The sequence below is a fragment of the Armigeres subalbatus genome, chromosome 1 (assembly GCF_024139115.2).
Source record: "Armigeres subalbatus isolate Guangzhou_Male chromosome 1, GZ_Asu_2, whole genome shotgun sequence".
Lineage (NCBI taxonomy): Eukaryota > Metazoa > Arthropoda > Insecta > Diptera > Culicidae > Armigeres > Armigeres subalbatus.
This window is the reverse complement of record NC_085139.1, coordinates 291410137-291437563: the sequence shown is the minus strand read 5'-3', so window position 1 is coordinate 291437563 and position 27427 is coordinate 291410137. Positions and strand designations below refer to the sequence as shown.

Below are 27427 nucleotides of genomic sequence, written 5' to 3'. Positions count from 1 at the left end.
ACCTATCCCGATATTTTTATAATTTAAAAACACATCTTTGAGGATCAAGAACATCTTATACTACGAAAGGATATGGAGCTGATAAGCGTAGCATAGTTACGGTGTACTTTGTGAATTGGATACTAGTGTCATACTTTTCTTTTGAAATCCTTATTCAAATTGCTATCAGAAATCAAGGAAGGTGTGATCCTTGATTTCAATCTAGGATAAAAATCGTGAAAGCGAGGATAACTACTCCTGGCCACGCCAATTTTCACCAAAGGATATTGCGCTGGCAATGTCCAATAAGACACACTTGAACGTATCTTTAAACGCTGTTTTTTTTTGGACGCATACAGTCGATTGCGATGTGTTTGTAAGAGGTACTATGTTTTCGGGGAATTGTTCCATTCGGGGAAATGTTACATTCGGGGAAATTGCATTCGGGGAATTGTTACATTCGGGGAAATTACATTCGGGGAAATTGCATTCGGGGAATTGGTTTTCGGGGAATTGTCGTACAATCGCAAAAACTACTTTATTTTCGGGGAATTGTTACATTCGGGGAAATGTTACATTCGGGGAAATTGCATTCGGGGAATTGTTACATTCGGAAAAATTGCATTCAAGGAATTGGTTTTCGGGGAATTGTCGTGCAATCTTCGCGGTACTGTACCATTCGGGGTAGTGGCCTTCGGGTTAATGGCATTCGGGGTACTGGGGTGGAGCCGCCCAGAACGCGGCCTTGGTGAGAGGGAGAGTTTCGTACTAACTTGGAGATTTCTGCTTTGCACTTGATCGTTACCTTGCAGCTTGCATCCCACGTCTTTCGTAGGGAGATAAAATCGCAACCCGAGAACGCCAACTGGTTTTCGCTTGCTTCCCGCGAGGTTCACCGGAGAAACAGCGGCTTGGAACTTTGCGCTTAACAAACTTGCAGGGGGATAATGCGTCCCTCTTCCGTCTACCCGATGGTGCCGGAGGTTGTTCTCCAGTTCCGGTGTGGGAAAGACGTTCGCACTGTGGGCCCCGACTACTAAGGGATCTTGACAGGCTCTTCTTATACTCTTCATCCACTGGATGCCGAGGTCGGCACGGTCGTTCCGGTTGGGTCTCGACTTCCGGTTTATCGGCGCCCCGACAATCCAGGGCTAATATTGCAGTTTCTCGTCCTCGGCCTTTACCAGCCGCCGGCGTCGTTCCAAAGGTTCCGGTCCAATGGTGCATCGGCTACCTGGGTCGGATGTCGGCTCGTTGGTGTTGGTTGGAGGTTTGAGGGGATATCCGTACTTTTGCGATACTGGTGGGTGTCGAGTTGGCAGACGTCTCTGGAGTTGCCGATCGTTTCGGCGTAAGCTCCCCTGAATTCACTCTCTCATTGATGGGGAGGGGTGAAAGGATGACAGGGTCGGGAGAAATCCGAGAACTATCCTGGGAGTCAGATTTGGTCAAGGTATGAAGGGTGGGTTTGACTGTGGTGAAGGAGTTACTATGGGCGGGGCTAGGCCCTTCTGGTTTCTCGATGGTAGTCAGTGTGTCCATCGAGTCTTGGGCTTTCGGAGTCGAGGGCTTTGAAGCTAACGGGAGTTATATGCCATCAAAGTAAAAATTCCGACCAGAAGGAAGATGGGTTTTGCCCTCTGACAACCGTAGGTTGTCCGGTAGTGCAGGCAGAAACATTGATTTCGTGCATATAACATTTTTTGTAGACATTCCAGTTACGTACCATCTACGGTAAAGTCTTTCGTCATCCTTCATACTGTATGCTTACGTGTAATTGAGTCACGTGATTGACGATACATTTAAGCCGCTAAAAGCAAAAATGTAAAAAAGTAAGTTTTTCCATACTAATCTCCATATAAATTTAAAACGCGATGCGGAAAGCGAAGACGCAATCAATCGAGCCCATATTTTGGACAGTTGATTGGGGTCCCAAAACGATTCAGGATAACCTTGATCTCACTTAATTGGATGAAGTTTGCGTTTTTTCATACAACTGCGCCCACTCCAATGCATACTGATTACAGACCGACATCACCCTAATTCGTCGAGTTGAGTTGATTCTTATATAATAGTTGGCACTCAGGACCAAGACCTCCTATCAAAAATTCGTGTACGAGAAAGCCAAAATGGAAATAAAAGATGAATTCATCAACAAACAAACACACGAACAAAAACAACCACAATGTACTTCGAGTTTTTTCGGCTGATGTGCGGAAGCGCATCGGTGGTAGAACGTGCACCTGGGCCGAGACAACAGTCCTAGTCATAGAAGTTTTCCGACTTTGTTACTATCAAGTGATCTAATCTACCATCTATCTACCACTATTAAAATCCATTCTGCAAAGTGAACGAGGAAAGTTCAATTATAAAGCTTGCTCTGAATCGAATTATTTTGAAAGCTTTTGAAAGCACGCTTGGGAAATTGCAATGGAAGTAAACAACCAAGCGTCTCCTTCCAATATCCATCCAAAATAAGCGTCATACGATGCAAGCATGGCATACTGCGGCGTTTTTATAAGTTATGTTTTTTCTTTATCGTAGAGGATGTGCATGACACCAGTAAATAATGTAGACCGTGTGAGATAGAGAGGGAGCAGATCACATGCTAGGGCCATGATCGTGAATTCGTTGATCGTTGCGAGACAGCGCAGAACGCGAATCAGTTATCGTTTGGCTTCGCACAGCATCGATCAATTGATATCACCGGAATAAGTACAAATAGTGTGGAAAACTGAAGATTTCGTTCGGTACAAATTTCGGTCGTGTGTAAAATAGAAAAATCGAAGCAAAAAATTGAAAAATAAGCTGCTGCAACATTTGTATTAATCTGTGGATTCAAACGTTCCCCTTGAAAGAGTGTTTTTTTTAATATTTTTATTCTATCTATATTTTTCTTAGATTTTGTTCTGTTGGTTCTAAGTCAAAATTGCCTTTCGTTTGTTTAGATTTACAAAGTTAAAGTTTTTGTCAAGTATACTACAGCACCATGAGTTGCATTATTTATGTAATAAAATAGGTGTGTAATGAAACAGGTTGTATTTTTTTTATATATGTAGCTCGGAAAACCGTTAAGCTTTTTAAAAATAGTACAATCAACATTTTATTTGCAAAAAAATGGTTTACCAAGCACAAACATCCGATACCATCACACTCAAGAATATCTACATAGTCCCAGTGAGAACCAGCGAAAATCATCGCCCGTTATCTTATCACTGAACAATAGTTCAGCGCCTTTGCGCCGCTGCTGTTATCGTTGGTCGACAGTGTTGCAACCCTTCGATATCCCCTTGCCGGCCATCTTCCAGCCGTATCAACCTGAGCAAGGGGATTCCAGGAAGACCCTGAACCCAGAGCAAGCTTAACCGCTCCACCATTCACACCGATTGTGCGGTTATGCAGCGGTTGTTTTCGATCGCAGCACCCCGAAATGCGAAATGACGACCCCATTCAGTAGCCTACTGCGCCGGTAGTTGGTCGTCCGTTGAGTGCGCGGAAACGAAGACGAAGAAGATGTGAAAAGTTGCCCATCGAACTACTGCCAGGGCAACGAGGTGCTAATAGGGCTGTTTATCTGTTTGGAACCTGGTGGAGCCTCTCGTTGGCGGTGTTTTCCGGTCGCGAAAAAGAAAAAAAAATGAAATGATAAATGTTTAATCGAGCTTGAAACATGTGAAGTGGATAGATATGGGTAGGCTGTAGTGAAGCAGAATTACGTTGAATGGATCTTACAAATAGGAGAAAATGTGTTTGAAAATGTATTTAACACAATGAGCCAGCTGGTGTTTTCGCTGCAAGTGTCTCATGATCGATAGAGTGGCATAATACAGTGAGACAGAAAACTAACAAGCTGTAAAGTGGTATATAAAGCAGTGAGGGGACAACTTGAGCCAGTCCGTAAAATGGCGGAGCCGAATGTTGAGGATGAGCCGGGATTGAACGAGATGAGCGGCGAGGAGCACACCTACCGGAAGCGATCGTTCTGGTGCTGGGGAAAGGTAAACCATGCTTTCAATAACGTCATTGATTTGATCAGTGACGCAATTGGATGGAAAATGGGGTTATAATGAGACTAGACTCATTCATTCTTTAGCCGATGAATTCCAGGTCCGTTATCTTATCTAGGCTGATTTGGGTTGGGATGTTTGAGTTTGTGAGTTCACGGTAGAACGGTAAACGATAAAACTATGTATGTGTACGCGATTTGCTGATAATACGCAAGATGACTCATGTAAAAATTGATGTACATACAATCGATTTCGAAATGATAACGACACACAAGGCTGATATATTCGGGTACTATATCTGATTCCATAAGTTCAACTGACCTGCATTGCACTGTTGTTCATGTTATCATTTTGAATTAATTTCTTTGCTGTTATTTCACGTTTGATAAATAAATTCGCATATGTTTCTGATGGTATCTGCAGGATTACTTCAACTTATTGTAATCATGAGTCACCCGAGGGAGTGGAATATTATGTTTTCTAAATTTTCAAAACGCCCATTTATTTTTCATACTGTTTATAATTTAATTCTATTCATGTAGTGTTAGCTAGGGTCTAAGACATTTCCGGGTGGAAATTATTTTCGACACACCGAGCATAGTGTATCTTTTGTGCTTGTCACAAACAGAATTGTACTCTCGTACTTTGCGGTTTTATTTTCTTTTTGCTGAAAAAAGTTTTCAATACTACCTAAAGCAGAGGGTCCCGTAGCGTAGTTGGCTACACGATCGTCTTACAAGCGGATGTTCATGGGTTCGATTCCCAGCCCCTCCACCAAACCGCCAGTCGCCGGATCCGCATCCCATACGGTGGCGTTTGGGATACGCGCCTTACCGTCACGGCTGCCTGATGGCGACTGACTACTTGTTCTTCTCGGAGGCATTCCTCCAACGTTACCCGGTTAAATGGCAACAGAACAATGTAACGATCATTGGATACACGGCATGGACAAACGGACACACCTGATTCACGATAAGATGTACTGGCAACGACAGCAATAATGAGGAATAGGCATCTAAAAATGGATTCTGTACAGCGAAATACCACAGTAGATTTCGGCAAAATAGCCGTTAAGTAACACAGAGTGCCTATAAAATAAAGAAAGCTATTTTAATTTCATTTGGACATTTCAATTCTGTGGTTCGGTAATCTCGCAGTTAATAACTGTGGAAGTGCTTAAGTGAACACTAAGCTGCAGGGCGGCTCTGTCCCAGTGTGGGTATGTAATGCCAATAAGGAGAAGAAGAAGGTACAGTTGTGGGCACCCTAGAAAAAATGGTTTGGTCATAAGTTTGGATCCCATAGATCGATTTGACCAATTTTTAGTAGAAAAGAATGGGGCAGAATTCTTCGTCAAATGCAATTTGTTGCAAGCAAATTGATTAACGCTTAGTTCCAAAAAGTGTATGTACAATAACTAGACGCACAAAAAAAAATTTAAATTATGCTCATTATTTCTATCAATTATGTCTAAATTATTATTAAAGAACTGCATTAAAACGTCATTAAAAATAAGTTATAATAAAAAATAAGCTGCAAATAGTTTATTGTAACGTTTGCAACACCAAGCCAAGGCTGGGTATTTTCCGCTAGTACTGTATAAATACGCATTGGAGCTTACCTTTTTCAATTATATCACTTTAATTTATGACACGTTGAAAAAGGTTAAAAAACTTTCGTGTTGTTTTTCTTGTAAAAAAAAGATTTGTTCTTGGTTCGAAGCAGAGATGTCTATTTGGTTTGATATTGAGCACAAAACATCATGTTACTATAAAAAAATAAATTACGATTGTCAGAATGACAGCATCTGTTATCTGTCAAAAGATGCGTAGGGGTACCCATAACCGAACTGTGCGCACAACCGAACCCCTACTTCTCAGTGCTTACATTCCGGCAATCAAAAATCAAATTTTCTGGAAATGCCCTTCACGCAAACAAGTTTTGAAGTCCCGTGCAAAGTTGATGGGGAACGTTAATTCCTGATTCGCTAGTTTGGGTTACCGACGTACACGCGGCTGATTCGAGGTTAGGGATATCTGATTCTTCCAGTGGCCCTTTGTGGACATGAAGCATGGACGTTAAAAGAGGCCGACCGGAGAGCTTTCGGGGTTTTTCAGAGAAAACTGCTGCTTACATTACTCGGAGGGAAACTGGCGCAGACGCATGAATCATGAGCAGTATCAAGTATACAAAGAGGAAAATATTATAAATCTTATAAAATATGGCAGACTTCAGTGGGCTGGTCACTTAGTGCGAATGTTGGAAGAAAGAATAGCGAAAACAATATTCAACAGAGAACCAGATAGGGGCCGGTGACTTCGTGGAAGGCCATGAACACGCTGGCTGCACGCGGTGGAATCGGACCTGGGGACCCTGAACGTTCGGGGAAACTGGAGGAACATCGCCCAAGACCGACGATTATGGAGCTAATGACTTTTTGCAGTTGAAGAGAATCTGAGGGCCCTCAATGTTCAGGGCGACTGGAAGCGATTGGCCCAGGATCGAGTCCTGTGGAGAAGGATACATCGAAGAGCTGTAACAAATCAAGTATCAAATATTCCTGTGGATACCCAAAAGTGATATTTACAATGTTGTCGTATCTTTAGCAAATTGAATTGTCGAAGCCAAAGAACTCGCGATCCTTGTTGAAAGTTATCTGGCGAGATTTGCTAAATGAAATTAAAAAACCCAGATTAATCCACCTAGCGGTGATGGTGCCTTTCTCGTGCATTATAAAAATAGTATTTTGGCCATTACTCTTGAGCCCATAGTCCGATCTGGCTAATTTTCAATAGGAAACAAAAGGAGAGTATTCTGCGTCGAATGCAACTTGTTACGAGTAAATCGGTTAAGGGTAAGTACCTGATTTTTTTTTTTTAGTTGGGTGCGCACAGACACACACACACACACACACACACACACACACACACACACACACACACACACACACACACACACACACACACACACACACACACACACACACACACACACACACACCACACCTTGGATGTGGACTTGGCTAATGTCGGTACCAAAAGTACCTACAGTTGGAACGGCGCCGAGTCGATTATCGACGTTACGTTCTGGAGCCCTGGCCAAACGAGTAGTTCGAACTGGAGGGTAGATGATGGCTACACTCACAGCGACCACCTGGCGGTTCGCTACAGTATCGACTATACGACCAGCATTCAGCGGACGGAAGGGGCGAGGCCTAGTCCTCGTATGTGGAAGACATCATACTTCGACGACGAGGTGTTTAAGGAAGCGCTCCGCCGCGAGCACAATACTCTCGGTCTGAGTGGCGAGCAGCTGGTAACAGTACTCTCGCGTGCATGCGATGCCACCATGCCTAGGAAAGTCCACCCTAGGAATGGGAGACCACCGGCTTACTGGTGGACTCAAGCAATTGCGAACCTGCGCCGCGCCTGCCTACGGGCAAGGAGGCGGATGCAGCGAGCACGCACAGAAGAGGAGCGTGTTGAACGACGGGTGGCGTTCGTGGCTGCTAGAGCCGCTCTGAAGACTGAGATTAGATCAAGCAAAAAGCCTGCTTCGAGGGCCTGTGTCAAAGTGCCAACGCGAATCCATGGGGTGACGCCTATAGGGTCGTAATGGCCAAGACACGTGGGGCGATGGCCCCTACAGAGCGGTCTCCAGAGATGCTGGAGAGGATCATCGCGGGGCTCTTCCCACGTCACGACCCAAGCCCCTGGCCTCCCTTCGTGGAGCTGCCAGGAGCCAGGGTGGCCGACGAGGGAAGAGTAACTGTGGCGGAACTTGCGGGGATTGCACAGTCCCTTAGGGTAGGTAAGGCGCCAGGACCGGATGGTATTCCGAACCTGGCCATTAAAGCGGCCATTGCCGAGGCTCCCGAGATGTTCAGATCTGTCATGCAGAGATGCCTGGACGAGGGAGTCTTCCCTGAAGCATGGAAAAGGCAGAGCTTGGTCCTATTGCCAAAGGCGGAAAACCACCGGGGATCCGTCGGCATATAGACCAATATGCCTGCTTGATACGGCGGGAAGGTGCTCGAGAAGATCATCCTCAACAGGTTGTTGATACGCACGGAGGTGCGGATGGTCTATCGAGTAACCAGTTTGGCTTCCGAAAGGGTAAGTCGACCGTAGACGCTATCTTGTCGGTTACCAAATCCGCGGAGATAGCTATCCAGCGTAAGAGGAGGGAGTTCGCTATTGTGCAGTAGTGACTCTCGACGTGAGGAATGCTTTCAATAGTGCCAGTTGGGCAGCTATTGCAGATGCGCTCCTGCGTCTTGGAATTCCCGAGTACCTGTACAAGATTCTCGGAAGCTACTTCCAGAATCGAGTACTGGTATACGACACGGAGGCGGGTCGGAAGTGCGTTGACATAACCTCAGGGGTTCCGCAAGGTTCCATACTGGGTCCGGTGTTATGGAACGTCATGTATGACGGTGTCTTGAGGTTGAAGTTCCCGGTGGGCGTGGTAATCGTCGGCTTCGCTGACGATATTACGCTGGAGGTCTACGGCGAATCGATCGAAGAGGTGGAGTTGACTGCAGCCCACTCGATCGCAATTGTGGAGGAGTGGATGAGGTCCAGGAAGTTAGAACTGGCTCACCACAAGACTGAGGTGGTTGTTGTTAACAACCGAAAGTCGGAGCAGCAAGCGGTGATAAGGGCAGGCAACTGCACGATCACCTCTGAACGCTCCATCAAATTCTTGAGGGTAATAATCGACGATAAGCTCACCTTTGGTAGCCACGTCAATTACGCCTGCAAGCGTGCCTCCACAGCTATAGTGGCATTGTCCCGGATGATGTCCAATAGCTCTGCGGTTCATGCCAGCAAGCGCAAGCTTCTGGCTAGCGTTGCTCTGTCCATACTGAGGTATGGGGTGCCAGCTTGGGGCACGGCCCTGCGTATTAACTGCTACAGAACGAAGTTAGAAAGTACGTATAGGCTCATGTGCCTAAGAGTTGCGAGCGCGTACCGTACCGTGTCGCACGATACTCTCTGCGTCATCACCGGTATGATGCCTATTGACATCGTTATCGGTGAAGACATAGAGTGCTTTGAAATGCGCGGCACGAGAGGCATCCGCAGGACTGTCAGGTTGGCCTCAATGGTCAAATGGCAGCGTGCATGGGACAGTTTCACTAAGGGTAGATGGACACATAGGTTGATACCGGAGATAGTTACGTGGGTCAAGAGGCACCATGGGAAATCACTTTCCACCTGACCCAGGTCCTTACAGGCCATGGTTGCTTCCAGACAGTACCTACACCGGTTCGGACACTCGGCCTCGCCCGAGTGTCCGGTGTGCGTTGGTTTAGAGGAAACGGCGGAACACGTGTTGTTCGTGTGCCCGCGTTTTCGCACAATGCGTGACCACATGCTTGCCACATGTGGTCTGGACACTACCCCGGACAACCTAGTTCGGAGGATGTGTAAAGATGAAGTTGGCTGGAACGCCGTTTTATCGGCTATCGTCCAAATCGTCTCGGAGCTACACAGAAGGTGGCGCGTGGACTCGAGGGATGGCTAGTTCAGGCGCAAATAAGAGGTGGTCCAAGGGATCGGAGTCGGCTTCATGGGTCATACCGGTGGTCATGCTCTGTGGTCGAACTCGATCCTTTTATCGAACAAGTGGCCGCGCGAAGAACAACATGGTATCGTCGCTTTCGCGGCGTCGGTCAACCGGGCGGGTTCCGAGCCCGAGGACGGAAAGGGGTCCTCGTCAAGGCTGGGGCAGGCGTAGGCACCGCATCGGCAAGTCCCTCTGTGTGCTGGCGAATAGGCCCTATCGCAGAGAGGTCAATTTGGGATGCACGCGGCATCATCATTCTTGATACCAGTCGTGCAGAGGAAAGAAGGCGCGAAGTCGATCCTGCCCACCTTCCGAGGACATAGGGCGTGGTAAGGCCACCTGGAAAGCCGGCAATGCGCTGGCACGATACCATGGTGTCAGCGAGTCACGATGTTCGATGCTGCAAGGACACGCAGCTAACCTCGAGGGTGCGTTAAGCACTGGCCCCCCTTTGAAGCATTACTTTCTGGTTGTACCGAAGGGACGATGGGCTTGGCGGCAATGGAAACGGTTTAGCGGGTCGGGAATGCAGACCTGCCTCCCTCGTTGGAGGTGATCCCTAACCCCGCACTTCCTGGTCAACCCAGGATATCTGTTGAGCAGATTCCCGCTCCATTGCTTAGGAAGAAAAAAAACACACACACACACACGTGGGCTGCGAAATGGTGAATTGGGGTGAATAGGGGCAGCAGGAACTTTGTCCAAGGGCTTGACGACCCCTCTCCATGGCCACTACGAGTTGGACCGGCACCCTCGTCCATAACCCCCAAACCCAAGGCGTTAAGAGACACGTGCCGACGGAATGCATGGCCAGGAGGGTGAAATAATTAGCTAGGCCTTTAACGGAGCCTGTGGGGTGCCTGGGCACCCTCCACAGTATTTGTCCCTTACCGCGTCATGCTGGGCTTTGGCGTGGTGGACTTCGTTTCCCGAGCAACTCGTGGGACCAAAATGGAAAACCAAGTCAATTCTTCAATTGATGGTAGTAGTGTAGGCGACAACCCCTTCGCAAGAGGTGGGTTGTTCAGGTCTCCGCCTAGGAGGCCAGAGGCAATAGTCGGCAGCTCAGTGCGCAGCGCCAGCGTGGGTCACTCAACCTTCCTCTCGGCAAAAAAACGCCGGTAAGGGTTATTGACGGCCCATGGCTTGTGGAGGCGATGAACCGCAAACGCGGTGGGCTTTCGGCCTTCGAGGTGGCGACGGAACAGCTGGACGCCATCATCGACTTTGCGTCATCGAAGCATAATATCAGTAAGGACCTCAAGGGGAGCTTGCTGAAACTTCGAAAGTCGATGTTGGACGCCAAGCTGGAGAGGGCGGTCAGGACGGCCAAGTGCAAACCCGTGAAATCCGTGGAGTCGAGGTCTACCCAGACTGAGGCCCAAGGATTCGTGGACTCGGGCAAGGTCGAATCGACCGAGGGCGTGCCAGCGAAGACGGTGGTGCCAAAGTCTACCCAGACTGAGGCTCAAGTATTCGCGGGCACGTCGGTGGTGATTGCTCCAATGGAGCAGACACAAAAACGGGGGAGACAGGCTCCCTGGGGGCCGCTCCAAAACGCGGAGAGTTACTACCCCGAACAAGGGTAGTGGGGCTGGGAACCTCCAAAACCGGGGGAGGAAGGACCTGGAAAGGTCCATTCACCCAGGAAAGACGATGGTAAGGGGTTACGACAGGCTGAGAGCTCTCAGCCACCCCAGACCAGGAAAATAGAGGGGGATGACGCCTTCTGGACCCTGGTAAAGATCAAGAGGTAACCGAAGACGTCAAGGTACGAAAAGAAGGCCCAGGCGAATGAGGGTAGCAAGAAGTCTAGGGTAGGCGCCAATCGCTCCAGGGGCGATGTCCTAGTCATCAAGACTGACGAGGCTAAGTACTCGGACGTCTTGAAGGCGATGAGGAGTGACGTCAAGCTCGGTGAATTCTGCGCCGACGTACGTCGAATAAGACGTAACCAGACGGGCGAAATGATACTCGAGCTGAAGCGGGGCGTCTCGCAGAAAGACGCCGCCTACAAGAAGTTGGCGAAGGAAATCCTAGGCGAGACGGTCAAGGTGAGGGCACTCACAACGGAGGTGAATCTAAGGGTTAAAGACCTGGACGAGATCACCGAAGTCGAAGAGCTCGTCACGGCACTGCAGCGACAGTGTGAAGTGGAGGCGTCCTCCGCAGCCGTTCGGCTACGAAAAGGTCCGGCAGGGACACAGGTAGCATTGGTTCGGCTATCTTTGTTCCAGCAGAGCTGCGATCAGCAAGCACCCCATGGGGGGTTCGAAGTGCCCGGCGTTTAAGCGTGCTGCAAAATCACAGTGCAGGTAACGCAGCTAAACCTGAACCACTGTGATGCAGCCCAGCAACTGCTGTGTCAGACAGTTGCTGAATGGGGGACGGATATCGCCATCATAGCGGATCCTTACAGGGTACCTGCCAGGAACGGTAATTGTGTCACCGATGGGTCTAAAATGGCGGCGATATGGACAACGGGGAAATACTCAGTCCAAGAGTTGGTGTCTTCGACACACGAGGGCTTCGTCATTGCCAAAGTCAACGGGATCTTCTTCTGCAGCTGCTATGCGCCTCCTCGATGGTCGATCGAGCAGTTCGGTCGTATGCTGGATTGTTTGACGGCTAACTTGATGGGGCGTAGGCCGGTGGTGATAGCTGGGGACTTCAACGCTTGGGCCGTGGAGTGGGGAAGCCGTTCCACGAATCAACGGGGGCAGATCCTGCTAGAATCACTGACCATGTTGGATGTTGACTTGTCCAATGTCGGTACCAAAAGTACCTACAGCTGGAACGGGCCGAGTCGATTATCGACGTTACGTTCTGGAGCCCTGGCCAACCGAGTAGTTCGAACTGGAGGGTAGATGATGGCTACACTCACAGCGACCACCTGGCGGTTCACTACAGTATCGACTATACGATTAGCATTCAGCGGACGAAAGAAGGGGCAAGGCCTAGCCCTCGTATGTGGAAGACATCTTATTTCGACGACGAGGTGTTTAAGAAAGCGCTCCGCCGCGAGCACAATACTCTCGGTCTGAGCGAAGAGCAACTGTTAACAGTACTCTCACGTGCATGCGATGCCACAATGCCTAGGAAAGTCCATCCTAGGAATGGGAGGCCCCTGGCTTACTGGTGGATTCAAGCAATTGGGAACGTGCGCCGCGTCTGCCTACGGGCACGGAGGCGGATGCAACGAGTACGCACAAAAGAGGAGCGTGTTGAACGACGGGTGGCGTTCGTGGCTACTAGATTCGCTCTAAAGACTGAGATTAGATCAAGCAAAAAAGCCTGCTTCGAGGGCCTGTGTCAAAATGCCAACACTAATCCATGGAGTGATGCCTATAAGGTCGTAATGGCCAAGACACGTGGGGCGATGACCTCTACAGAGCGGTCTCCAGAGATGCTGGAGAGGATCATCGCGTCATGACCCAAGTCCCTGGCCTCATTTTGAGGAGCTGCCAGGGGCCAGGGTGGCCGACGAGGGAAGAGTAACCATGGCGGAACATGCGGGGATTGCACGGTCCCTTAGTGTAGGTAAGGCGCCAGGACGGGATGGTATTCCGAACCTGACCATCAAAGCGGCCATTGCTGAGGCTTCCGAGATGTTCAGATATGTCATGCAGAGATGCCTGGACGAGGGAGTCTTACTTGAAGCATGGAAAAGGCAGAGCTTGGTTCTATTCCCAAAGGCAGAAAAACCACCGGGGGATCCGTCGGTATATAGACAAATATGCCTGCTTGAAACGGCGGGGAAGGCGCTTGAGAAGATCATCCTCAATAGGTTGTTGATGCGCACGGAGGGTGCGGATGGTCTATCGCGTAACCAGTTTGGCTTCCGAAAGGGTAAGTCGACCGTAGACGCTATCTTGTCAGTTACCAAATCCGCGGAGATAGCCATTCAGCGTAAGAGGGAGGGAGTTCGCTATTGTGCAGTAGTGACTCTCGACGTGATGAATGCTTTCAATAGTGCCAGTTGGGCAGCTATTGCAGATGCGCTCCTGCGTCTTGGAATTCCCGAGTACCTGTACAAGATTCTCGGAAGCTACTTCCAGAATCGAGTACTGGTATACGACACGGAGGCGGGTCGGAAGTGCGTTGACATAACCTCAGGGGTTCCGCAAGGTTCCATACTGGGTCCGGTGTTATGGAACGTCATGTACGACGGTGTCTTGAGGTTGAAGTTCCCGGTGGGCGTGGTAATCGTCGGCTTCGCTGACGATATTACGCTGGAGGTCTACGGCGAATCGATCGAAGAGGTGTAATTGACTGCAGCCCACTCGATCGCAATTGGAGTGGATGAGTTCTACGAAGTTAAAACTGGCTCACCACAAGACTGAGGTGGTTGTTGTTAACAACCGAAAGTCGGAGTAACAAGCGGTGATAAGGGCAGGCAACTGCGCGGTCACCTCTGAACGCTCCATCAAACTCTTGGGGGTAATGATCGACGATAAGCTCACCTTTGGTAGGCACGTCAATTACGCCTGCAAGCGTGCCTCCACAGCTGGCATTGTCCCGGTTGATGTCCAATAGCACTGCGGTTTATGCCAGCAAGCGCAAGCTTCTGGCTAGTGTCGCACTGTCCATACTGAGGTATGGGGGGCCAGCTTGGGGCACTGCTACAGAACGAAGTTAGAAAGTACGTATTGGTTCATGTGCCTAATACTTAATACTTTGCGTTATCACCGGTATGATGCCTATTGATATCGTTATCGGTGTAGACATAAAGTGCTTCGAAATGCGCGGCACGAGAGGCATCCGTAGGGCTGTCAGGTTGGCCTCAATGGTCAAATGGTATCGTGCGTGGTACAGTTCCACTAAGGGTAGATGGATACATAGGTTGATACCGAAGATAGGTACGTGGGTCAAGAGGCACCATGAGGAATTCACTTTTCACCTGACCCAGGTCCTTACAGGCCATGGTTGCTTCAGACAGTATCTACACCGGTTCGGGCACTCGGGTAATCCTATAGCCTTTCGGTACACCTTTGTTGTCGTTTCTGCATCTCCACTAAAACCACTGGAACGATTATAAGTTACCATCGATGGGTCTGGAACCACATTGATAAGTGATGCGACCGTACCAGTTTTTTTTACACAATGATTTTACAAAACTATTTTCAGCCACACAAAGAAGAACGAACAAACTACCTATGCACCGAGCGATCGAACGCGCATCAATTGATTTACCTTTCGACCGCACAATGCACAACGATACCGGATCGTGCGCAGTGTCTAATAAACACAGAATATGAACACGATCAAACGTGCACTCTACACAATGCATGCCCGGAGGCATACACTGTGGAGGATCGCGTTTTGGACGACCGAAACGACGCGCAACACTCTACGCAGAACAGTCTCCTTCATTTTTGTGAAAGGCCCTTTCTCTTTTACAGTTCAAGGTGAACAAAATGTCTGTTGAGCCTCATGATCAACATTATTCATGCGATAGGGCGTCGCTTTGTGCATTTGCCTTGTGCGATAGCATAATGGAACGTACACACGGTCAAGCAGTTTGACCAACATTGACTCCACCTCTCGTTTATTCAAACATCCATCAAGTTTTACCAACAGCGGCACGAACAATCTATTTATTTGACCAACAATATCACACCCGAAAGACCGAAGCGCCAACTTGAGCACCAACCATTAAAAAATATATGGGGTTTGTGCAACTTCACTACAAATGCTCAAACATGTTCGGCGAACCTTGACTCCGCCCTTGACATCTCAAACCGTTTTTTTTATAACCGAGCCGCCAACTGTCAAATGGTTGGTCGAACTAGAGTCCTATAAGAAGAGTAACGTCATGTGTTACGTTTGACAGGTCTCCTGCTCGTTTGGAACGCGCATTTGTATGGAAATGACAGACGATTCTGTTCCAATTCTGACACTTGACGACACTGTTATTATAGTCACTGTAGGTCGAACAACTTCACACACGTTCAAACAAAGCAGCAACCGAAGCGTTTTCTTGGGGGCGGAGTCAATGTTCGTCAAACTGCTTGACTGGTGTGTACGCTGCATAAGAGAGAGTTATTTTCGGTAGTCCTGACCAGGGGGATCAGGAATCGTTTAAAGGATTTTGGTTTTAATGGGTCGGGTATGAATTGTTATGCCTGACTTCTCAGGCTGCAGATTTCGATTCACTCTTACTACAAAAAAAAACGATATTCACATTCAGAAAATATGAACCAAGTCACCTTCAGCACGTTCTGCTCTGTAGTCACATACATCTTACTGCTAAGCTACAGAAGGTATCATCTTTCCTCTATACTTTATGTATTTTGCCCCTTGACCCCGGTCGAAGTCTCAAATTTATTGCAATTACCATGTCATACGGACATTAATAAAATTGTTTGCCAAAGGTGATAACTCAAAATAGTCACCTGATAAAACTGATTTCAGACTCGCTATTTTTCTATCTACATTCCGCTCCGGGCGATCTTTATCAGGGTTGTAATCGAAGGGTTTTTATCGTTTCATAGTAGATATAAAAGTGTACACTCGAATACACATGTACTGCTTTTCCGCTGATTCACGGGGCAGACGCTCGTTTGCCTGGCTTTGCGACAGTTCGAACATCAAACGCGCTCCTCGCTGCTACAGTGAAGCACACGATGACAAATCAACGGTTTTCCGCATTTGTATTTCGAGTTTTGAATGGATAAGATCGATTTTTGATTTCCTATTGACCAATGGTTGTGATTTGTTTACTACTAGGATCAATTGCCGATTTTTACAACCTTCGCTGTTCTTTTTTTTTCGACAGGGCAATCGCGTATCGCAGGAACCCGACTCGCTCAGCATCAAAGTCGGCGGCGAGAATCACGACAAGAAGCCCAAGCGCCATGAGACGAACCGCATCAAGTCGACCAAATACACGCTGCTGACATTCCTGCCACTGAACCTGATCGAGCAGTTCCGGCGGGTAGCGAACTTCTACTTCCTGTGCATGACGATCATTGCCATCGTTATCGGTGAGTAGTTACTTGGTGACAGCTGTGTGACGTCTTTTTGGCTGCACTCGTCACCTTTCAATTAAAGATCCTAAATTGTGCAAATATTGCCTCATCATCATCGGAGCTCATTCGTTATCATCAGCATATCATTTACCATGAATTGGTTGTTAGTGTTTTGGAGCGCAGACGATATTTTTTTTTATGACGCCTGACGTTTGCGCGCCATCCCAATACGCCGCAATATTTATTTATTAGTGCTAAATTTGTGCGCGACATAACTGCCCCGACACTGACACCCAGCCGGTGCCAGAAGCCGTTGCTGTTGTTGTTATCACGCGTGTTTAGGCAAGCATGGAGGAAGTGTGCGCAAAGCTTTTCTCTCTCCCGCGTCTCGAACTTACTCATTAGCATAGGTGTGATATTTTAGGTTCAATGTCAATGTTTACCACTATGTTTGAAGTAGCGTAACAAGTCATTGAACATTTGATGTACATGATTACTCGCTAAACGTGGGGAGGTGGGGGTGTGTTGGTTTGATGACACATTTAGAACTCCCCTAGAATGATTAGATAAGGTGAGCAAAACTGGATTAGCTGATTCAGATTTGCGATCAGGTGTGTTTGTTTCAGCCACTGCTTGGTGGCATGAATCGCAGATATTTTAGTGACATTTACATTTTTCGTTTTTTTTTTCAAATTTTTAATTTTGAGTTCGTGTCCTCAGGGATTTATTAAGTTTTCTCTTCTTCTTCTTATTGGCATTACATCCCCACACTGGGACAGAGCCGCCTCGCAGCTTAGTTTTCATTAAGCACTTCCACAGTTATTAACTGCGAGGTTTCTAAGCCAAGTTACCATTTTTGCATTCGTAAATCATGAGGCTAACACGATGATACTTTTATGCCCAAGGAAGTCGAGACAATTTCCAATCCGAAAATTGCTTAGACCGGCACCGGGAATCGAACCCAGCCACCCTCAGCATGGTCTTGCTTTGTAGCCGCGCGTCTTACCGCACGGCTAAGAAAGGAGTTGTATATAAATAAATTTCTCATAGATGGAGAAGCATGGTACACCAATATACCAAACCATATTTTCTCCTTCAAAAGATGTTATTTTTAGAAGAATTGAAGAAGTGGTCGTACAACAATAACGTCACAGGTTTTGGGGGGGGGGGGTAGTCAAGGGTAAAGTAACTCCATACTTTGCGAAAATATTACTCATTGTCTCGCAAATAGTATTTCGTGATATTTCTAGCATCCACGATTTTCGTCAAACAAAGAAACGGTTGATAGTTCGGTTGTTATGGCGTTTGTCAGTTAGCTGATGAAACACAGTGCTCCCCCGTATTGGAAACACCTCATTTTTACCTTCTGCAGATTCTAGAAAACTTTCAAACAGCATTTTATATTTCGAATGCCAATAAACCAAAACGTGGGTCCTAAAGATTGCTCGAAAAGTAATAGTAATAGAAACAGTTGTTCAGTGTTTTTGCCTTTCTCGTATACTAAGTACACGGTAAAGGCTATATGATCGCTCCAAAAACAAACTTTTTATAGAAGGCCCGGAGACCCATAGTGTTATATACCAATCGACTCAGTTCGACGAATTGAGGTGATGTCTGTGTGTGTGTGTGTGTGTGTGTGTGTGTGTGTGTGTGTGTGTGTGTGTGTGTGTGTGTGTGTGTGTGTGTGTGTGTGTGTGTATGTGTGTGTGTGTGTGTGCGCAAAACTACTCAAAAAAATGTCACTCATTTTTCGGGCACTTATCCTTAACCGATTTGCTCGCAACAAGTTGCATTCGACGCAGAATCCTGTCCCATTATTCCCTATTTGAAATTGGCCAGATCGAACTATGGGATCGAGAGTTATGGCCAAAATACAAATTCATACGAAAAAATCGCGTAAAAAATGTCACTCATTTTTCGGACACTTATCCTCAACCGATTTGCTCGCAACAAGTTGCATTCGACGCAAAATCCTGTCCCATTGATTCCTATTTGAAATTGGCCAGATCGAACTATGGGATCGAAAGTTATGGCCAAAATACAAAATCATACGAAAAAATCGCGTAAAAAATGTCACTCATTTTTCGGGCACTTATCCTCAACCGATTTGCTCGCAACAAATTGCATTCGACGCAGAATCTTGTCCCATTGTTTCCTATTTGAAATTGGCCAGATCGGACTATGGGATCGAAAGTTATGGCCAAAAAACAAAATCCTACGAAAAATCGCGTAAAAATGTCACTCAATTTTCGAGCACTTATCCTCAACCGATTTGCTCGCCTCAAGTTGCATTCGACGCAGAATCTTGTCTCACTGTCTCCTTTTTCAAATTGGCCAGGTCGGATAATGGGATCGAGAGTTATGACCAAAATACAAAATCCTACGAAAAAATCGCGTAAAAAATGTCACTCATTTTTCGGGCACCTATCCTCAACCGATTTGCTCGCAACAAGTTGCATTCGACGCAGAATCCTGTTCCATTGAAATTGGCCAGATCGGACTATGGGATCAAAAGTTATGGCCAAAACACAAAATCATACGAAAAAATCGTGTAAAAAATGTCACTCAATTTTCGGGCACTTATCCTCAACCGATTTGCTCGCCTCAAGTTGCATTCGACGCAGAATCTTGTCTCACTGTCTCCTTTTTCAAATTGGCCAGGTCGGATAATGGGATCGAGAGTTATGACCAAAATACAAGTTCATACGAAAAATCGCGTAAAGAATGTCACTCATTTTTCGGGCACTTATCCTCAACCGATTTGCTTGCAACAAGTTGCATTCGACGCAGAATCCTGTCCCATTGTTTCCTATTGAAAATTGGCCATATCGGACTATGGGATCGAAAATTATACCATTTTGCCTTTCTCGTATACTAAGTATACGGTAAAGGCTATATGATCGCTCCAAAAACAAACTTTTTATAGAAGGCCCGGAGACCCATAGTGTTATATACCAATCGACTCAGTTCGACGAATTGAGGTGATGTCTGTGTGTGTGTGTGTGTGTGTGTGTGTGTGTGTGTGTGTGTGTGTGTGTGTGTGTGTGTGTATGTGTGTGTGTGTGTGTGCGCAAAACTACTCAACAAAATGTCACTCATTTTTCGGGCACTTACCTCAACCGATTTGCTCGCAACAAGTTGCATTCGACGCAGAATCCTGTCCCATTGTTTCCTATTTGAAATTGGCCATATCGAACTATGGGATCGAGAGTTATGGCCAAAATAAAATTCATACGAAAAAATTGCGTAAAATATGTCACTCATTTTTCGGGCACTTATCCTCGACCGATTTGCTCGCAACAAGTTGCATTCGACGCAAAATCCTGTCTCATTGTTTCCTATTTGAAATTGGCCAGATCGAACTATGGGATCGAAAGTTATGGTTAAAATACAAATTCATACGAAAAAATGTCACTCATTTTTCGGGAACTTATCCTCAACCGATTTGCTCGCAACAAATTGCATTCGACGCAGAATCCTGTCCCATTGTTTCCTATTTGAAATTGGCCAGATCGGACTATGGGATCGAAAGTTATGGCCAAAAAACAAAATCCTACGAAAAAATCGCGTAAAAAATGTCACTCAATTTTCGGGCACTTATCCTCAACCGATTTGCTCGCCTCAAGTTGCATTCGACGCAGAATCTTGTCTCACTGTCTCCTTTTTCAAATTGGCCAGGTCGGATAATGGGATCGAGAGTTATGACCAAAATACAAAATCCTACGAAAAAATCGCGTAAAAAATGTCACTCATTTTTCGGGCACCTATCCTCAACCGATTTGCTCGCAACAAGTTGCATTCGACGCAGAATCCTGTTCCATTGAAATTGGTCAGATCGGACTATGGGATCAAAAGTTATGGCCAAAACACAAAATCATACGAAAAAATCGTGTAAAAAATGTCACTCAATTTTCGGGCACTTATCCTCAACCGATTTGCTCGCCTCAAGTTGCATTCGACGCAAAATCTTGTCTCACTGTCTCCTTTTTCAAATTGGCCAGGTCGGATAATGGGATCGAGAGTTATGGCCAAAATACAAAATCCTACGAAAAAATCGCGTAAAAAATGTCACTCATTTTTCGGGCACCTATCCTCAACCGATTTGCTTGCAACAAGTTGCATTCGACGCAGAATCCTGTCCCATTGTTTCCTATTGAAAATTGGCCATATCGGCTTATGGGATCGAAAATTATACCATTTTTGCCTTTCTCGTATACTAAGTATACGGTAAAGGCTATATGATCGCTCCAAAAACAAACTTTTTATAGAAGGCCCGGAGACCCATAGTGTTATATACCAATCGACTCAGTTCGACGAATTGAGGTGATGTCTGTGTGTGTGTGTGTGTGTGTGTGTGTGTTTTTTCTTCCTAAACAATGGAGGGGGAATCTGCTCAACAGACATCCTGGGTTGACCAGGAAGTGCTGGGTTAGGGGCCACCTCCAATGAGGGAGGCACGACTGCATCCCCGACCAGCTAAACCGTTTCCATTGCCGCCAAGCCCATCGTCCCTTCGGTACAACCAGAAAGTAATGCTTCAAAGGGGGGCCAGTGCATAACGCACCCTCGAGGTTAGCTGCGTGTCCTTGCAGCATCGAACATCGTGACTCGCTTTTTTAGAAGAACACCATGGTGTCGTGCCAGCGCATTGCCGGCTTTCCAGGTGGCCTTACCACGCCCTATGTCCTCGGAAGGTGGGCAGGGTCGACTTCGCGCCTGCTTCCCTCTGCACGACTGGTATCAAGAATGATGATGCCGCGTGCACCCCAAATTGACCTTTCTGCGATAGGGCCTATTCGCCAGCACACAGAGGGACTTGCCGACGCGGTGCCTACGCCTGCCCCAGCCTTGACGAGGACCCCTCTCCGTCCTCGGGCTCGGAACCCGCCCGGTTGACCAACGCCGCGAAAGCGACGATACCATGTTGTTCTTCGCGCGGCCACTTGTTCGGTAAAAGGATCGAGTTCGACCACAGGGCACCGGTATGACCCATGAAGCCGACTCCGAACCCTTGGACCACCTCTTATTTGCGCCTGAACTAGCCATTCCTCGAGTCCACGCGCCACCTTCTATGTAGCTCCGAGACGATTTGGATGATAGCTGATAAAACGGCATTCCAGTCAACTTCATCATTACACATCCTCCGGACCAGGTTGTTCGGGATAGTATCCAGAACACATGTGGCAAGCATGTGGTCACGCATTGTGCGAAAACGCGAGCACACGAACAACACGTGTTCCGTCGTTTCCTCTAAACCTGCGCACACCGGACACTTGGGCGAGGCCGAGTGTCCGAACCGGTGTAGGTACTGTCTGAAGCAACCATGGCCTGTAAGGACCTGGGTCAGGTGGAAAGTGATTTCCCCATGGCGCCTCTTGACCCACGTACCTATCTCCGGTATCAACCTATGTGTCCATCTACCCTTAGTGGAACTGTCCCACGCACGCTGCCATTTGACCATTGAGGCCAACCTGACAGTCCTACGGATGCCTCTCGTGCCGCGCATTTCGAAGCACTCTATGTCTTCACCGATAACTATGTCGATAGGCATCATACCGGTGATGACGCAAAGTGCATCGTGCGACACGGTACGGTACGCGCTCGCAACTCTTAGGCACATGAGCCTATACGTACTTTCTAACTTCGTTCTGTAGCAGTTAATACGCAGGGCCGTGCCCCAAGCTGGCCCTCCATACCTCAGTATGGACAGAGCAACGCTAGCCAGAAGCTTGCGCTTGCTGGCATAAACCGCAGAGCTATTGGACATCATCCGGGACAATGCCGCTATAGCTGTGGAGGCACGCTTGCAGGCGTAATTGACGTGGCTACCAAAGGTGAGCTTATCGTCGATCATTACCCCCAAGAGTTTGATGGAGCGTTCAGAGGTGACCGTGCAGTGTGTGTGTGTGTGTGTGTGTGTGTGTGTGTGTGTGTGTGTGTGTGTGTGTGTGTGTGTGTGTGTGTGTGTGTGTGTGTGTGTGTGTGTGTGTGTGTGTGTGTGTGTGTGTGTGTGTGTGTGTGTGTGTGTGTGTGTATGTGTGTGTGTGTGTGTGTGCAAAACTACTAAAAAATGTCACTAATTTTTCGGGCACTTATCCTCAACCGATTTGCTCGCAACAAGTTGCATTCAACGCAGAATCCTGTCCCATTGTTTTCTGTTTGAAATTGCCCAGATTGGACTACGGGATCAAAAGTTATGGCCAAAATACAAATTCATACGAAAAAATCGCGTAAGAAATGTCACTCATTTTTCGGGAACTTATCCTCAACCGATGTGCTCGCAACAAGTTGCATTCGCGTAAAAAATGTAACTCATTTTTCGGGCACTTATCCTCAACCGATTTGCTCGCAACAAGTTGCATTCAACGCAGAATCCTGTCTCACTGTTTCCTATTTGAAATTGGCCAGATCGGACTATGGAATCGAAAGTTATGGCCAAAATACAAATTCATACGGAAAAATCGCGTAGAAAATGTCACTCATTTTTCGTGCACTTATCCTCATCCGATTTGCTCGCAACAAGTTGCATTCGACGCAGAATCCTGTCCCATTGTTTCCTATTTGAAATTGGCCAGATCGGACTATGGGATCGAAAGTTATGGCCAAAATACAAATTCATACGAAAAAATCGCGTAAAAAATGTCACTCATTTTTCGGGCACTTATCCTCAATCGATTTGCTTGCAACAAATTGCATTCGACGCAAAATCCTGTCCCATGGTTTCCTATTTGAAATTGGCCAGGTCGGACTATGGGATCAAAAGCTATGGCCAAAATATTTTTTTCATACCAAAAATGCGTAGAAATTACTCACTCGAAAAAAAACGAGAAAGGCACCATCACCGCTAGGTGGATTAATCTGGGTTTTTTTTTAATTTAAAGGAGACTGAAATCATGTGTTACCTAAAACTGGGTGGGCTGTATCGACTGGGTGGCGTTGTGTTTCATGCTTTCCCAACCAGGGCTCTTCGATCAATTTACAGTAGATACGACGTAGTTTTTCGCTAGTATTTGTTAGTATTTCTGGATACTGTCGAAAGTTTAGAGTTAGTTGCCCCTTGGGAGGGGGTCTAAGATTTTGTGACAGTACATTTACTAGGTATTCAATAAATCGTGACGTTTAAATCTCAAAGTAATGGACGACATGATTGAATCAACCCAGTTCTTTGAGGCTCATAAAGATGATATGGAATTGTAGAAGTCTTTAAAACTGTAAACTTGCTCGCAACAAGTAACATTCGACAGGGAATCCTGTCCCATTGTTTCCTATTTAAAAATTAGCCAGATTGGTTATTGGACCAAAAGTTATGGCCTCAATATATTTTTTAGGCTCAAAACACGTAAAAAGTCTCATCCGTTTTTTTAGGCACTTACTTTTAACCGATTTCTTTGCAGCAAGTTGCATTCGACGAGGAATCCTGTCTCATTGTTTGCTGTTGAAAATTTCCTCAATGGGATCAACAGCTATGGCCAAAATATTAGTTTCAAAAGCTTTTTTGGCACTTATACACTTATGAAAGGTTACAATGAAAAGCTCTAAATAAACTGCTTATGCGCCACTCTCAACGTTGAGAGACCACTGGTCTTGTTATAATAAGTTGCCCGACTTAGCTTTAGGAAGCATAAGCGCAATCTACTATGTATTCCAGAATGGTTCCAAAGCTAGACAACGAAAATTCAGAGGTTTTCTGAGGTGAACGCACCGAAGCAGTAAAGTGAACGAGCGATGATGACGAAGGTGCCAACTACAGGAGGTGTCCGATCAATGGTGCGACGGAGCACTTGAGCGCCGGAATGGGTACACGTGCGTTGTTAGCCGATCTACAGTTGCGAGAAAGGGCGGTGACTGATGGTCTGATACTCTGCCGTCTCCTCTCTTCAGGAAGCGTCACGGGTCTCCAACTGGCCTTCGTCTGTGGGACTACACAAACACCGGGACTGGGGGAAGCTTTTCTTTGGAAATTCTCGGTAGATCTGAATGCACCATTCCTCGTTTGGCTACCATAATGCCGGTCCCGCACGACTGGGTTCACATCGGCCGTGGACGAGACGTGTCCAGCGGGAACGGGAAAAAAACATAATCCCGCACAAAAAGCGTCGTCGAATGCTGCTGTCTGACATTAATCTTGGTTAGGTGTGTATTAACAGTTCAACAACCAAGCAGCGGAAACAGTCGGGACGCTATTTTCAAATCGCTATATCTCAGCCGTTAGTGAACCGATTTGAACAATTTGAGCGTCCCAAATTTCCCCGTCCTCTAAGATTTGTCTGAGATGTTGAGACCTCCGATCGGACTAAAAATGACCTCTCGGGACCTCAAAACGTCGGAGCAAGTCGTGATTTGCATACAAATTGCGTGGTTGGTGCTCATCAGTTTGATGTTCATGTTGATATAAGTAAAATATTTTTGAATCCGTGAGATTTGGAAAGTTGCAGTCTTCTACAAATTTGTTCAAGAAATCAAAACGATACTGTCGTTGGTTTAAATATTGCGGAATCCGTAAGATTTAGGGGGTTGTTGTTATCTACAAATTTGTTGACACATATCTTTTTTCTTCTGAACTCATCCGTTTGGCGACACTAGTGTATATGAGAATACTTGTTGAGTTAGATATTGCGGAATCAGTGAGATTCAGAAAGTTGCCGTCTTCTACAAATTGGTTCAAGTGGTCAAAACAAAAAAGTCATATATTTTTTTTCTTCAGAACTCATCCGCTTGGCGGCGCTAGTGTATATTAGAATACTCCTTGGGTTAAATATTGCGGAATATGTAAGTTTTGGAATGTAGGCGTTTTCTACAAATTTGTTCAAGAGTTTAGAACGAAACTGTCGCAGATCATATTACTTTCGAACTCATCCGCTTGACAGCGCTCGTGTAGATAGGAATTCAATTCATTCAGTTATATATTCTGGAATCCGTGAGATTAAGAAAGCGATCCTGTACGCCGCCGTCGTCAGCAAAAATTAATCGGCGCGTCGTCATTTGGAAATCGATGGTTATACTGTATAGCTATATTGTACTGGGGGTCCCATAGCGTAGTTGGCTACATGTTCGCCTTACAAGCGAATGGTCATGGGTTTCATTCCCAGCCCCTCCACCAAAAACTCTCGTCAGTCGTCGAATGCGCAGCCCATGCGGTGGCGTATTGGGGTGCGCGCCTTACAGTCACAGCTGCCTGATGACGACTGACAACTTGTTCTTCTCGAAGGCATTCCTCCAACGTATGGCATAAATGGATAAATGGCAATCGAACAATGCAACGATCATTGGATGCACGACATGGACAAAACGGACACAATAGACTCACGACGAGATGGACAAGCAACGACAACAACAATGAATAATGGAAAAATCTAAAACTATATTCTGTTTGGATTCTGGCAGCAGAATACCACAGTAGATCTCGGCACAGTAGCGGTTGTAACACAGAGTGCCTACCAAACAAAGAATGGAATAAAAAAATAGGTAAATGGTAACCTTCCAACAACTGCAACTAGCATGGAGCTGATTTGTAGCTACAATTGCAAAAAACGTTGTTCGAAAATACCTTTATAAGGCCAATTTGGCCACTAGATCCCATGCTATAAGACGTCTTCTAAGCCAAACAAAAATCTATGAATTCTACGTAATATATAGTCTTCTAAATCGTTCTTCAAACATTTGAGAAATTGCTCCTAAAACGCATTAGAAAATATCTAATTTTAATATTTTTTTGTGTTAATTCACAAGATTTTTGTGTTGGAAATTCCATATGAACTTCCTTTGAAAATACTTCTAAAGAGAGCTAACCGCGGTGGAGGTTGTTACGTGACCTTTAAGTGGTCTTGTTGTGTAGGGGTTATCACGCCTATCTATAGATTAGGAGGTTGAGGGTTCGAGTCCCTCCAAGACACGTGGATTCTTTTTCGCAAATTTCATATCAATTTTGTCCATTTCGAAACATGATACAAGATATTTAACAAAAAAATTTCTTTGCCTGATCCGCTCCCGTGTTCCAGCGCAAGCTTGAACTTTATTGTACCTTCAAGCGGCAGATCCGGTAGTGATGCAGCTCCGACCAGACATTTTTTTTATATCCGACGCTACTGTAAATTCTTTGTTATCTTCGCAACCGGGACGCATTATGGAAGCCCCCGACTCCTCTAGCTCAGTCGTGCCTTCTGCTGCATGCGCTCACCTTAGTTGTCCTGGTCCTAACGCTAACTGCAGAAATATAATCAAGTTTTCTCCGACATCTGATGCCGATCCACTTTTCAGTATCCTGCGTTCGACAAATCTACGTGCAGATTCCGCTATTTGGCCTACCTCTGGGAATCTGAAACGCGCCGTAGAGAGTCTCTACGACTCAGTCAAGCCTCTTGTCATCTCCCACTCATCACAGTCGTTCCGGTCCTGCTGTCGGAAGCGAGGAAAGGGTCTTCCAGCAACTTGAATACGGCGAAGAATCTAATTATCCAGCAGCTTATCCGAGATATGATATCGCACACCTTGCCTCTACATCCAGTAAGCTCGTAAGCTCTGAGGAAGCCCCTAATCCTCGTGCCATTCCTGCCTGTGACCAACAGACCTCCCAGTCCTGTGCTTGGGTCAGGAAACAGGGTCTTCCGAACTCTTTATGTCGGCAAGTACTCTCAGTCAATGAATCCTTCTTTGACTGATAGTGTTCCGATTTGCAGTGCTTCATCCGCTCATCGCCACATGGATTCTCGAACTATTTCGAGCTACGTTCTTGGAGCCGGCTACGAAGTTTTTCGCAGTGATCGCAATACGACGAATAGCAAGAAAACTATCGGAGGTGGCAGCAGTTAACTGCAGATTGAAAGCAAAAATAATGGTTGTGGTACATCCGAACAGGAAAAAAAAATTGAGGGCGATTCATGGAACACCGTTGAGCATAAA

The 27427-nt window shown here is 46.5% G+C and overlaps 1 protein-coding gene across 4 annotated transcripts in view; it reads left to right on the top strand.

Annotated features, from left to right (window-relative positions):
• The window catches only part of LOC134207714 (phospholipid-transporting ATPase IF), a 70285-nt gene that overhangs the window by 22178 nt on the left and 20680 nt on the right, over window positions 1–27427 (top strand). Inside the window, exons 1-2 of one of the 4 annotated variants that reach the window (XM_062683538.1) lie at window positions 3369–3977; window positions 16336–16543. In XM_062683538.1, coding sequence (XP_062539522.1) covers window positions 3882–3977; window positions 16336–16543 — 304 coding nt within the window. In that variant the 5' untranslated portion in view covers window positions 3369–3881. Of the gene's footprint in view, window positions 1–3368; window positions 3978–16118; window positions 16265–16335; window positions 16544–27427 lie in introns of those variants that run through there. The other 3 variants (XM_062683539.1, XM_062683541.1, XM_062683540.1) reach the window with 3 other exon arrangements.